This window comes from Camarhynchus parvulus, chromosome 8 (assembly GCF_901933205.1).
Source record: "Camarhynchus parvulus chromosome 8, STF_HiC, whole genome shotgun sequence".
Taxonomy (NCBI): Eukaryota; Metazoa; Chordata; class Aves; order Passeriformes; family Thraupidae; genus Camarhynchus; species Camarhynchus parvulus.
The window spans coordinates 904,918-918,562 of NC_044578.1; the positions used below are offsets into that span (position 1 = coordinate 904,918).

Below are 13,645 nucleotides of genomic sequence, written 5' to 3' on the forward strand. Positions count from 1 at the left end.
TAAATTTAAATAAATATAAATTCTCAACAGGCAGTAACCACCAACACTGCAGCATTTCATAACAGCAGAAGAAGTTTTCACCTTTTATCTCTCATCAAACTGAACTTTCAGCCAGACAGATGTTAAAATAGATTTGATAATTGGGATTGTTCAATAGCTTTTTTTCCATCAAGGATTTTGAACTTCTGAAAATTCTCTCCTCGGGGTCAGGCTGCTTTTGATGTAGCCCTGGAAGGGGATTGGCAGGGGATACAGATTTCCTCTGGGATGGGGAATGTGGATCCGTCAGGGAAAGATCTGCATCCCACTGCTGTCCCCCACCAGAGCTGCAGGAGTTTGGCTGTTTGATGTTAACACTCCCAGGGAGGTGAAACTCCTGCTGCAATCCCATTTTGGGGTTGTCTGTCTCATCCCAGCCTCCAGTCCCTCCTCCCTGCTGGAGTTCCTGAGGATTTGCTCTGTGCCTTGCCCTCAAGCCGTGGCCTGAGCTCTGGGAGACACCAAGTGCCTCATTAGGCCACCCCTGAACACGATTTCATTCAGCCAGAATTGAAGCAGAGCTTTTAGTGCTGCTTTCCAGACTTGATCTGTCCTTTTTCTGTTGGAATTCTTTATTAAAAGTGACATCCCACTCACAGATTTTAACATTTTCTGTTCTACCCCGTGACGTTTATTCTCTCCTGGTTCGGATCTGGATGCCAGCACTTGACACAGTTTTATTTACCAAATCAACCATGCTTTTGCCCCTGAAATATTCCTATGGGCAGACCATTTCCAGCTAAATCCAAAACTGTGGTTTTCCTGCTCATTGGGAATTTAAATCCTGCAGCTGTGGCAGGGAGCTATTCAAACCAGCTCACCTACACCACCAGGTAGAAGCTGCTGTGTGCTTGTCCTGGTTTAGGGCAAATTTGGGAGTGAACCTCTAAAGGGGTTCCTCTAGAAAAGCAGATTCAATTGGCCCCTCCTCCAACCAGTTCAGGAGAAAATACCTTTTTAGAGAAAAGACCTTTTTAGAGAAAAGTGGAAAAAAACTGTTTATTAAACAGCAAAACAGTGAAACCTAAACAATATTCAACTCCAGACCCTTTATCACCAGCAGGAATTTGAAGTTTCCCAGCCTCATCACCCTGAGATGCTCTGGGAAAGTTGGGAAGTTCAGATTAGTGGGTTTTCCAGGAAATCTGTGTGTCTGTCAGTCAGTCAGAGCTCAGTCAGGCCGTGGGCACTCCCCGGAGAGCTCTGGGTCTGTGCTCCCGTGCCAGAAAGAGCCACAGACACCCGGCTGTGTGTGAGCATCATCCATCTCCAGGAGGCAATGGCTCCCAGAGGACCAGCTCTGCTCTCAGCTGCCATCCATAATTCACATTAATTGAGTGCAGGAGCGTGGCTGAATTAATTCTGCATTTGCAGCAGGGCTGTTTGGGAGGGCGTGATGGGATGTGTCAGCAAAGTGCAGAGCTACCAACACCCTCCCAGAGGGGGACATGGGCTTGCAGGGAACCATTCCATCCCTTACTTTATGGCACTGGGATTGCACTGGATGCTGACAAGGAGGGAATGAACAAGTTTCAGTCCTGAACTCCTCAAACTGCCCAGACAGATCACCCAAACCCCGAGGGAAGCGCCCTCAGCCCAGAACCGCAACCAGGCTTTCCTTTGCGCTCTGTTTCCATCCTGCATTCCTGCCTCCACTCCTAACTCTGCCTCCTCCTTCCCTGGCTGCTCAGGTGGAGATAAACCTCAAGCGTTACCCCACGCCCTACCCCGAGGATCTGAAGAACATGGTGAAGTCTGTGCAGAACCTGGTGAGCAAACCCAGCCTGGGCGTGCGGCCTGAGACCGCGGTCCCCGCCGCCAGCACCGACCCCACGGGCAAGGACAAGTACGAGCACAAGTGGCCCCTGACGCCCAAGGAGATCTCTGTGGAGGTACTGGCAAGCACCCTTGCTCCTCTCCAGAATTCCAGACTCTTTTTTTTAGGTTTTGGAGCCCCAAAGGATGTTTTGATCCACTGGGAACCTCAGGTCATTGTCGGGGATGCTCAGCTTCCGCAGGGCCTGGCAGTTGAACAGTTGCTGTTCCGGGGTTCCACGGAGGAGAAGAAATAAATCCATTTGGGATCCTTACTGGCACACAAACAGCACAAGCTCCCCCTGGCCACAGCAGAATTCCACCCTCCCAGGGGGATTTTTGGGAAGGCATTCCCATGGTTGATGGGGATGGTGGTATTTGCTGGGTCCCCAGGATGAAGGAGGAAATGATGAGTCTGACTCCATGTTCTTAGAAGGCTAATTTATTATTTTATATAAAAGAATGCTATCCTAAAACTGCATTAAAGAATAGAGAAAGGATCCTTACAGAAGGCTTAACAAGATACTAATGAAAAACTCCTGACTCTCTCCTCAGAGTCTGACACAGCCTGACCGTGATTGGGCATTAAGTCAAAACAATTCACATGTTGGCTAAACAATCTCCAACCACATTCCAAAGCAGCAAAACACAGGAGAAGCAAATGAGATAATATTGTTTTCTTTTTTCTCTGAGGCTTCTCAGCTTCCCAGGAGAAAATCCTGGGCAAAGAGACTTTTTCAGAAAATATGACAGTGATGTTCCACCTGTAAAGTTTTATGTTGAGGTGCTGGGTTGCATTCAGGTTTAGACTGAGCTGCTGAGTTTCATCCAGTTTTAGACTGAGTTGATGTTTTTATCCAATGCTGCTGAATTTTTGGGTTGAGACCTCCCCAGATGGGAATTTTGCTGTGGATTTCTCCCAGCACCCTGTTCAATTTCAATGATGTGAGGTTGGCACATGACAGGAAGATGGGCCCAGGTACCATTTCCATCCCATCCCATTTAATCTATTCAAGACTCTTTGGGATTGCTGCCAGGAGCAAGAATCTGAAATCTTCTAAATCTGAAATCTTCAATTAACCCTGCCCAGAGTTAATGAAGGCAGCAGGAGAGCTCTTTCCAGTGCAGGGAGCAGCCCTGGATGCTGTGAGCTACAGAATCCAGGTCTCCCTGGAGTGTTTGCCAAGCACAGGGACAAATTCAACCCCAGGATTAACCCCCAAAAGGTGAATTCCTAAATCCTGCAGCCCTGCTGGAGCTTGGTTCTCTTACCCCACCAAAGGAGGGGAATCCCTTCCCATGGGAGCTGAAAAGCTTTTGGAGAGGTCTGCAGGAATGCCTGCATTCCTGAAAGCCTTTGCAATGCTTTAATGCTGAAAAGAAATAAATGAGGGAAAACATTTTCCTTCTTTTTCGCTCCTTTGTTATCTGAACGTTGTGATAAACTCCTTGTCCTTGAAATATCCCTGTCTGTAGCCAGTCCTGAGGGCAGGAATTTTTCTCCCTCAGATTTCCATGTCTTTGGCACAAGTATTACACATTCAGCTGTAGCTGCTCTCTCAGTGCTGTGTTTTATTTTCTGTCAAACATTTTCATTCCTTAAAACAATAAGCCCCCAAATTTTTCTCTTCAAGCTGGCTTCAGAAGACTTCAACTCTAGGCACGATTTCAATTAGGACTAAAATATTGAAGTTAAATATTTAATTTCAGCTAAAATAGCTAAGTTAAATCACTCATGCTTCCATCTAAATCTGAAATCCTCAATTCCACCACGATTCCTTTTTACTCATTAAATTCTCACTGTGTAAATCTGGTCTTTGAACCAGCTGGTGACTCAGGCCACGAGTCTTGAAATTCTGCTCTTGTTGCTGAATATATAGAATTTATTTTGTATTATCTATTATTCGAACTTGAGTATTCTCAACAGCTTTCTGTGGGTTTTCATTATTCCACCTGGAATTTGATCTGTGTGGCCTGGCAGAGGTTTTAGCCGTTTGGCCTCCAGAAATCAGTGGTTTGTTAATATTTGTTAAAATAATGTTAATTTTTTCAATGGGAACACAGACATGCCAGTGAGCTGAGCCCCAGCAGGGTCCTGGGAGCTGGCAGAGCCAGGGAATGCATCCATCCCCAGGGAGGAGGAGATGGCAGTGACACCACAAACGTGGGGTGCAGCTGGGACACATCCCTGGGTGTGTGGGTACAGGGATCTCACAGAACTCTGCAGGAAGAGCTGAGCTGCTGCAGCCAGAGCCCGGAGTGACTCCTGAAGTGCCACAAAAAAATGGGAGTGCAGTTCCCTCCCTGCAGAGCTGGGAGCTCCCCGTGTCCCCAGCAGAGATGAGATTTCAGCTCCTGAGTTGTGATGGGGGAACTTTTCCAGATTTCAATTTCCCTGGGATGGAGTCAAGGGTGGTAGCACAACTATTCCAGCAGCTGAAGGAAAGAAAAGGGATGATCTTGTCCTTCCCAGACATTGGGAGGGGTTTTCAGCTCCAGTCAGGGTGGTGCAGATACATTTCCCTCTCCCTGGCTTCCTGCACCAGGATAAAGCGCACGGGAAGTGTAGGCAGAGTGTGAATGGATTGGTGAACAATATTGGCCTGATTTCAGTTGTAACCCATTAAATAAAACATAATTAAGCTCCATTTGCTTTGCAGATAATTAGCAGACAAACTCAAGCCTCGAGTTAAAGTGCACTTTGAAATTGCAGGTGTGTTGTGACGTAGCTAAAGGCTGAAGGCAGTTTCTGATCCCAGGTAATTGAATTTCAGGTGCACTGCTCACTTTTCATCCTCAGATAAGCTGGTTTCTGATCTCTTGTGGCTTTTCCTGCAATTAATTTGCACGTGTCTCTTCAGAAACTGTTTCTAAATAATGAAAGGGAGCATCTGGAACGAGGAGCTGCATGTCAAATCCACTGTACATCCTTCACCTCCATTCACAATAAGCAAACAATGTCTTGATTAATCATCAATTAAAACAAACCTCTTCATCATTCTAATTCTTTCTGGAAGATGTGAGTTTTGGCCAAAGAGGAGTCTGGGATTATTCAGGGATTTGTGCTGCCTTTCCATGAGAAACAATGAGGAATATCAAAATCAGCAAGTCAGGTCTTTACAGTTCCTGTTCTTGATGGGTTTGCATTGAGAATATCCCACATTTCCTCTGCCTCATCCCTTCCCACAGCCCTGGGCTGCTCCAAGCAGATTCCAGGAGTCTGAGCATTCCAAACATTCTGTCCCTCTGGATTATAATTTAATTTAATGTTTATCATATAATGTTCTTGCGTCCTCAGCCTGAATATTTGGTGATATTTCTCTTGCCAGTTGTTTTAATGGTTAGTACCAGGTATTTTCTCCTCACCACAGTTCTCTGCCCTCTTCCTGCATCCTTCCCCAGTTAATCCTGAGAAATAAATCCTGAGGAATAAATCCTGAGGAATAATCTCCAGGCACCTACTCAACACAATTGCATTTATCTCTTCCCTTTCTCCTTGCAATTTTCTTCCTGTTAGTGACCTTTTTGTTCTTCAGCTTGTAAGAAAAAGGTCCTCTTAAAGAGAGTGGAATTAAATGGAATATGATTTGGGGTTTTTACAGCGTATTTCACACATTCATGGCAGATTCACAAATGCCAGAGTGGTTCTTTCAAAAGTGCATTGGTTTTTGTTGGATAGCTGGGCTGGGGGATGAAAAGAAAAGGAAAATCCTATAAAATAGGGAACTTCATGCGCCTGAAGCTCATCATCTTGTCAAAAATGGAACTGCCAGCTCTTCCTCTCTTCCAGCAAGGTGGGGGCAGTTTGAGCTTAAAACTCCTGGAAGTTTCATGGCACAATATTGGGATTCCAGGTCCAAGCCAAAGAAACCAAAGAACCCCCCAAGAGCCCCCAGCCTGACCCTGAGCTCAGCCCGAAATCACCTCTGGAGGCCCCGGGCAGGGAGGACAGAGCCCAAAGTTCAGAGGTACAGGCACACCTGGGCTGCTCAGGTGGAGAGATTCACCTTCTGACTGCTCTGCACTGCACTGCCCCCAAAGCTCAGAGGTACAGGCACACCTGGGCACACCTGGGCTGCTCAGGTGGAGAACTTCACCCTGTGACTGCTCTGCACCCACACTGCCCCCAGCACTGGGCTCCCACCTGTTGGTCCCACTGCACTGGGAAAGGGCACTGGGAGTCACTGGGCACCAGGGGAATCCTGTGCATGGGGAAAGGAGGGCTGGGTCACTCCATGTGGAAATCACCATGGAACTGCCTTAGGAATTAGCCCTGAGGGCATTGATTAAACTGAGGATGGCTCTTCTAAGAAGGTCCTGCCTCCAGCAGAACATCAGAAACAGAGGGTTTGAAATGGCTCTGGTGCAAACAGGATTAAATTCTCCAAGGATAAATCACATGGCAAATGCTTCTACAAATCCCTGTCACTACAAAAGGTACTTAATGGCAGTAAACCCCTGAAAGTTTCCTCCTTGTAAGTGAAAACAAGAAAACGTTTTAAACCTTGCAGCATTAAACATTCTAGCAATGCAGATTTGGTTTGGGTACTCCAGTTTAAATTGTTTCTCTAATTATTACATCTCTCCCTCTGGCCTTCCCTCTCCAAACTCACTGGAGAACCTTTACAACATGTCAGGGTACAGAGACCCTCCTGTGTCACCCAACCCTGCCTCCCCATCCTCCTCATCTCTGAGCTTTCTGCAGGGATGAGAAAAGCCCCAAAATTCCCATTGGTGCCTTCATTCCCTCCTAGCCACCCTAGGGGCCTAACTGCCCTAATTTAAAATTTCTCTTTCTAAGAACGAGTCCCACTTTCCTCCCCCAGTTTAACTGGGGTTATTTTCAGCACATGTCCTGTTGCAGGGCCTGTGTGAAGGTCAGGTGTGCTGAACCCTCAGGCAGGAGTTTATTAAATCCAAATAATTTTAATTTAGCCACAAACTCCTCAGAGACAAAGCCATTTTAATTAAGTACAGCTCCAGGGACAGCTGAATCTCTGGAAGGACTCACCAGAAATAACTGAGCGAGGAATCCTCCCTCTGAAATACCAATTGTTTACACTCAATTAGTGTTTGTTTCTTTCTGCTGGCAGCATTTTTGGCGACCTTGACTTCCTCAAAAATGTTTACACGGCCTTGATGTGTCTTGCAAGTTCCATCTGGTTTGTCCACATTTCCATAACGAGCACATCACCCTAATTTTGAGGAGGATTAATTAGAACTTTCTGCTGACAAATTAGAACTTCCTGCACTCCCTGCGTGGTGGGTTTGGGGTGTTTGAACGATCACGAGGAGAAGGCTGTTTGTGTGCTGCAGGTTGAGGTGTTGCTGTTCCCTGTGCTCACTCTGCCGTGTTGTGTCCCTCAGGATGCCTTTGGACACCCTGCCAGCGAGATGAGGATAGGGGAGCTCCGTCCTTCCATGCCCGAGACGCCGCTCTACCCCCCCAAACTCGTCCTGCTGGGTAAAGACAAGAAAGGTACTGATGGATTTGCAGCCTTTGAGATGAAACCTTGTGATGGGGATGTGCCACCTCTGCTTGTAAACCATAGCCCGTGGACATTTGTGCACGTACCAGTACAACGCGATGCAATGCAATAATAGATTTAAGTTAAAAATGTGTTTTTCTGGCGTTCCGTTCCCGAGTGCCGCCCCTGAAAGCATTTGCTGTGTTTTGTTTCAGAGTCGACAGATGAGTCTGAAGCAGATAAGATCCATTGTCTGAATAACAGCGTTTCCTCAGGCACTTACTCAGACTATTCCCCTTCCCAGGCTTCCTCAGGGTCCTCCAACGCGCACGTAAAAATGGGCTCCCTGCAGACCACGGCTAAAGAAGCAGTGAATAACTCTTTGTGGGGGAACAGGTGTGACATCTTTCCTGACACAGCTTCTGCCTCCCTTTTGTCCTCTCTGGGCCCTCAGAGTGACCCCGTTAGGGCATTTGGGTTTAAAAATCCACGTTTTCGTCCCTTGTTGGCTGTGCAGAGATGGCCACCTTCCATATTCCATAATCCCACAGCTGGTGGGTTCCGCTCTGTGCCATCGCCAGGCATTAAAGCTCCTGGAGGTGGAGCTGTAGCTGTTGGTGTCCCATTATTGCTGTCCCAGCTCCCTCTGCCCTAGACCTCCAAAAAGGTTCTTGGAGAGCCATAACCAGCACTGGGAACCTTCCAGGACTAGCCTGTCCTGTCTGTTCCTGCCCTAAATCCCCTCACGTTGTTCCCTCCACAGCTCTGCCCTGTTAAAAAGCTGGATGGGAACAGGCAAAAAACCTGCCTCTGTTTGTGTCTCTGGTTAAAAAGTGGGGGAAACCTTCTGCTGCACTCATCCGTTGTTTTTACAGCAGGAAAGTCTGTTCAGCAGGATTTCTGGGAGCACAGCATGGAGCCAGCCAGGCCCCTGAGTGACTCCTTAGCTTCTCCATGTGTGTCCTGACAGAGCCTGTGCTCCGGGGCAGAAACCTGCTGCCACCGTTCCCGTGCCAGTGGCACGACATCCACAGAGCTCCCAACAGCTTGAGAGTAGCTCAGGCAGTTCTAAAACCACTGAGGGGGCACGCTTGATTCCTGGACTCAGTGATCCTTGTGGGGCCATTCCAGCTGGGAATACTCTGTGCTAAGAATGCCGGGAGTCTCCCAGCGCGGTCCCAAAGCCAGAGCGCAGACGGGAGAAAGCCGAGCTGCTTTCCAAGGACGATGAGTGCTGGCGTGCCGGGACAGAGGACATTTGATCTTGTTCCCCTCTCTTGTCTTTGCAGGCTGGCCCAGTCGTTCCCACAGCCCCTGGAGACCAAGCCATTGCTGAGCCAGCGGGAAGCAGCTCCGGCCGGGAACGTCCCGGCGCGCCCGGAGCGGCGCCCGCTGAGCGACGCCTTTGCCGACAGCTGGAACGACGGCTCCCACTACGACAACACGGGATTCGTGGCCGAGGAGAGCGCGGCAGAGAACGCCGGCACCAACCCCCTGCTCAGCACCAAATCCAGGAGCTCCTCCGCCCACGGGCGCCGGCCGCTGATCCGGCAGGACAGGATTGTGGGGATCCCCCTGGAGCTGGAGCAGCCTGCGCTCAGAAACACACATGACTCTGAAGTGCCTCCTCCCAACCCTTGGCAAAATTGGACCAGAACCCCCAGTCCTTTTGAAGACAGGACAGCTTTTCCTTCCAAACTGGAAAGCACCCCCAACACCAGCCCTTTGCCCGAGCGGAAAGATCACGTCAAGGAGTCTCCCGAAATGACGAGCACCTTCACTCCAGGAATCCCGTGGGAATACCACGACGCCAACGCTAACAGGAGCCTCACAAACGTCTTTTCCCACGTGCACTGTCGCCCGGACCCTTCCAAAAATGTCATCTCCATCAGCAAGAGCACGGAGCGGCTCTCCCCGATGATGAGGGATCTAAAAACAAACAAGTTTAAGAAGTCGCAGAGCATCGACGAGATCGACATCGGTGCGTACAAGGTGTACAACATCCCCCTGGAAAACTATGCATCCGGGAACGACACCGTGGGCCCCCACGAGAGGGTGGACAAGCTGCTGGGCCCGGAGCACGGCGTGCTGAGCATGTCCCGCAGCCAGTCCGTGCCCATGCTGGACGACGAGCTGCTGACCTACGGCAGCGTCAAGGTGCAGCCGCAGCACAAGGCGTCGGTCACCAAGAAGGTTTATCAGTTCGACCAAAGCTTCAACCCCCAGGGCGCCGTAGAGCTCCCGGCCGACAAGCGGCTCCTGCCGCCCTTCCAGCTCAACGCCGAGTACCTGCCCCAGCCGGCCAAGAGCCTGCCCCAGGAGCTGGTGAGCCCGCGGGGCTACCGCGGCTACGCGCCCGTGGAGCCCATGTTCTCCTTCTCGCAGCCCTCGGTGGGCGAGGAGCCGGCGGCCGCCCCGTTCCCCGGCCCGGCCGCGCGCCCCGGCTTCCTGCGCAGGGCGGATTCTCTGGTCGGCTCGGCGGAGATGTCGGTGTTCCGCAGGGTGGGCGAGCCCCAGGAGCTGCCCCCCGGGGCGGACAGGTACGGCCGGGCCCCGTTCCGCGGCGCCCCGGAGCGCCAGAGCAGCATGGCCGTGCCCGAGGCCCAGTTCCTCAAGCGCAACGGGCGCTACGAAGACGAGCACCCTTCCTACCAGGAAGTGAAAGCGCAGACTGGGAGCTTCCCAGTTAAAAACCTCACGCAAAGGAGGCCCCTGTCGGCACGAGGCTACAGCACAGAGAGCTACGGCACGGCCCAAACGCGGCCGGTCTCAGCGAGGCCCACCATGGCAGCTCTGCTGGAAAAGATTCCGTCAGACTATAACTTGGGTAACTATGGCGACAAGCCTTCCGATAGCAGTGATATAAAGCCGAGGCCTCCCCCTGGGAAGGGAAATGAGAGCTGTGCTAAAATGCCCGCTGACTGGAGACAACAGCTACTTAGACATATAGAAGCTAGAAGGTTAGACAGGGTATGTTTGGCATTTCTCTGCAATTAATGCCTTTAGTTGTGTGTTTCGCTCTGTCAAACGATTTGCACGTGCAGTGGTGACCACCAGAATTCCCAGGGATGAAATTCCTGCCGTGGTGTCAGAGGGACCGGCCCGCCGAGGGCCCTGGGGGGGCTCAGCTGGAGTGAGGGACCCCAGAAAATCCAGAGGCTCCTCACTGATGATGCCCCTCGGGACAGTCGCCAGGGTGGTGGCTCCGGGTGCTGGGTGACCCCAGAGGCTTCACGCCAGTGCCGTTCCTTGGGGCAGTCACTGGGGTGGTGATTCTGAAACCTGGGTAAATCCAGAGGCTCTGTCACTGGGCTGGTGACTCCTGCAGCTCTGCCCAAAATCAGGAAGAACCCTGAGGTTCTCCCCTGCCCGTGGAAGCGCTGCTGGAGCCACCAGGGCAGGAACGACCGAGAGTTTGGAGAGGTGCTGGGCACGTCTTGGCAGTAAAAGGGAATAAAGGAAAAAGAGAATAAGTAATAAAATGTATTTTAGCTCTGGTGTCACTGTTAGCGCAGGGGGCTTAAAAGTGTCTATAACTGAGAAATATCCCTGGGTATCCACTGCCACAGTTCTCATGGGAATGTGATCATTACTCCTTTTAGCTGTAGGAAGTTATGCTGATTTGCCTTCTATCCAAAGGGTACTTTAGTGCATGATTCAGTCATTACCTATTTAATGACCTAATCCATGAATCCGATTTACTCCGTGATCTGAAGTGGTTGTGACAAATTCCTGTGGTGAAATGCATAAGGGGTCATTGCCAAATGTGTCCATATACTGCTTTATGCTAGAGCCTCCTGAGTTTGGTGTTAATATTCTCCTTACCTTCCAGTTGCTGGGATGTAATGATGTTAAATTGTCCTTAAGGATCAAATGGGGAAATTTCAAAAAGGGGCTCCAAGGCTGAAGCGTTTTCCTCCCTCAGCTCTTTTCCTTGTGCTGTGTAAACCCACTGGAAACTGCCTCCTCCCCAGGGAAACCAGTGCACCCCGAGCAGGGCCCTTCCTGGTGTAAATAAACCCTTGCCAGGTGTTGTTGGCTTAAGGAACACCTTTACGCTCGGTTTACAACGTGTATGAAGGGTGCTTTAACCCTGGAGAGCTGGCACTGGTGGCTGTCCCTAACCCCTGCGAGGTGGCTCCTGCTGGGTGCAGAGCTCCAAGGAGCTGGGCTGGGCTGGGCTGGGCTGAGCCTGCTGGAGGCTGTGCTGGTAGGAGCCCTGGGGAGCAGCCCCTGTCCCTGGGGTGGGCACAGCACCTGTGTCCCTGCCCAGCCCAGCTCGTCCCACATGGGCAGCCAGGATTTTGGGGAGCAGGACTCGCTCCTCCCTGCCAGGCACAGCCCTGGCTGCACAGCCCACCCCGAATTTGGCCTTTTTTTTTTTGCAAAAGCGAGACTTGTAGCAGGTGAAGTGCAGATCCCACCACCCCCTTGTGCTGTCAGCGTGGAAGTCCTCTCTGGTGCCCATTTTCTGTACGAGGAGCAATGTACTCCCTGTGTGTGACTAGTGCATGCCTGGAGGAGCTATCGATACTCGGGACTGTTTGTTGGCTTAAACTAAAACTCTGTGAACTTAACCATGTATGTGTGAGACTTAATTCTGAGCATGTGTGTTCATATGTGTCCCGTGGTTGTTTCCTCTACTCAGAGCGCTGCTTACAAACACCACACAGTTAGCCTTGGCATGCTGCACTCTGGAGGGGTTTCAGCCATGCATGCCGGCCGAAGCATGACTTTAAACTTGCAGCCTAAATCTAAATTTGAAAACCAAATGCTTCAAGAGCTACCTCTACCGAAAGTAAGTATGGGCTAGCCAGCATTCCCGGCATTCCCGGTTAATTAATGATCCTTGCTTCCTCCTGGTTTAGCTTCTGCCTCTTCCTCCTGCTTTTAGGATGCCCACTCCACAAAGCAAGGCTGGCAGGGACGCAGCTCTGCCCCTTGCTGGCCTTGCTTTTTGGATTCCGGGGCTCCCTGGCTGTCATTCCTGCTCTCCTGCTCTCCTCACACGCGCCAGCGCTGCCATTTGCTCAGTGGGGAACGTGGTTTGCTCTGGGAGTGTTTGATCCTAGAAAAATGGGTGTGGAAATGTTAAACAGGCTCCAGGAGACAGGGATTCTAATACTTGAGCATTAATTGGGTGTGCTGTAATTCCTGATGGGTTTTGAACACGTTACCACACCCAAACCCATTTTAAACTTTGAGAAACACCTAAAATAGAGAATATTTCCCTCATTTATTAACTGTTGATCTTATATTTATTATCAATATATTGTTGACCAGTACAGACATACAAAACCATGTATTCCCAAGGAATATCTGAAGGGAGAGGCACTCAGGACAAGGCAGAGAGGGCCATTCCTGCAGGATTCTCAGTGCCAGGGAGGGATGCTGAGACCTTTCTCTGCATCCCGAGGGATGGGCATGGCTCAGCCTCTCCCTGCCCTGGCACAAGAGCTGAGGGGACAAATCAGCAGCAGCTCTGTGAGTGATGAAAGGGCAACAGAGCCCAGATCCCAGTGTTCCATCTGTGCTGGGAATGGTCCCTGTGGAACAGCAATTCCCAAAGGAGCCTGCCAAGGGCTCAGAGCTCAGGTCCAAGGGTTTGAGGAGAGCAGGATGATGCCGCAGCAGGAGCTGGCCCAGAGCTCAGCCCTGCTCCTCTTGCCCACCTCCAGCCAGCATTCCCGGCAATCCAGGGCAGGATGGCAGCGCCCAGGGAGCAGTGCCAGGCCTTCCCCACTGTCCCCAGCCCTCCATCTCCTGTCACCTCCATGCCATGTCCCCCCGTGCTGCTCTGGGTCTGTGCTGCTCTGTGGTGGGGTGGGGGGCTCCCGGGGGATCCCCCTGGATGTGTGTGCTGGGCAGGGACACCCCCGTGTTGTCTTTGCTTCCCAGACCTGTCTGTCTGCTCAGGTACTTGTCACCTGTCCCTGGAAAAATCCATTGGGAAAAATCCATCAGCCCCAGAGAGTGGTGCTGGTTCCCTCCACACGTTGGGAGTGAGGTGGTTTGTGGCACTGCCAGGGTTTCAGGCTGTAGGTGAATGTGGGTATTAATGATGGATGTCTGAGGAAACCCAGGAATCTGCTCTGTGATCTATTTTGGGGTGTGGTCTGACGTGGATTATTCTGCTTTTCTCTCTCACCAGCATTCCATTGCTCCATGTCCATAGAAACTGTGATGCTGAACTGCACTGAGGGGTTGTTCTCTCGTTGTACTGTTTGGGGAAATTATTGTTGGGGAAGATCACTGCAGGGGGAAATGACTGTTGGAAAAATGCCGTGTATATTTAGTGTTGTTGAATTTTATTGCTTCACACC

At 50.7% G+C, this 13,645-nt stretch overlaps 1 protein-coding gene across 4 annotated transcripts in view; it reads left to right on the forward strand.

Moving 5' to 3' along the window:
• LRRC7 (leucine rich repeat containing 7) overlaps positions 1–13,645 on the forward strand; it is a 102,901-nt gene that overhangs the window by 78,938 nt on the left and 10,318 nt on the right. For 3 of the 4 annotated variants that reach the window (XM_030953668.1, XM_030953669.1, XM_030953671.1), the window contains 5 exons: positions 1,731–1,931; positions 7,222–7,333; positions 7,538–7,718; positions 8,612–10,292; positions 11,971–12,120. In XM_030953668.1, coding sequence (XP_030809528.1) covers positions 1,731–1,931; positions 7,222–7,333; positions 7,538–7,718; positions 8,612–10,292; positions 11,971–12,120 — 2,325 coding nt within the window. The remainder of the gene's footprint in view (positions 1–1,730; positions 1,932–7,221; positions 7,334–7,537; positions 7,719–8,611; positions 10,293–11,970; positions 12,121–13,645) is intronic. The other variant, XM_030953670.1, reaches the window with a different exon arrangement.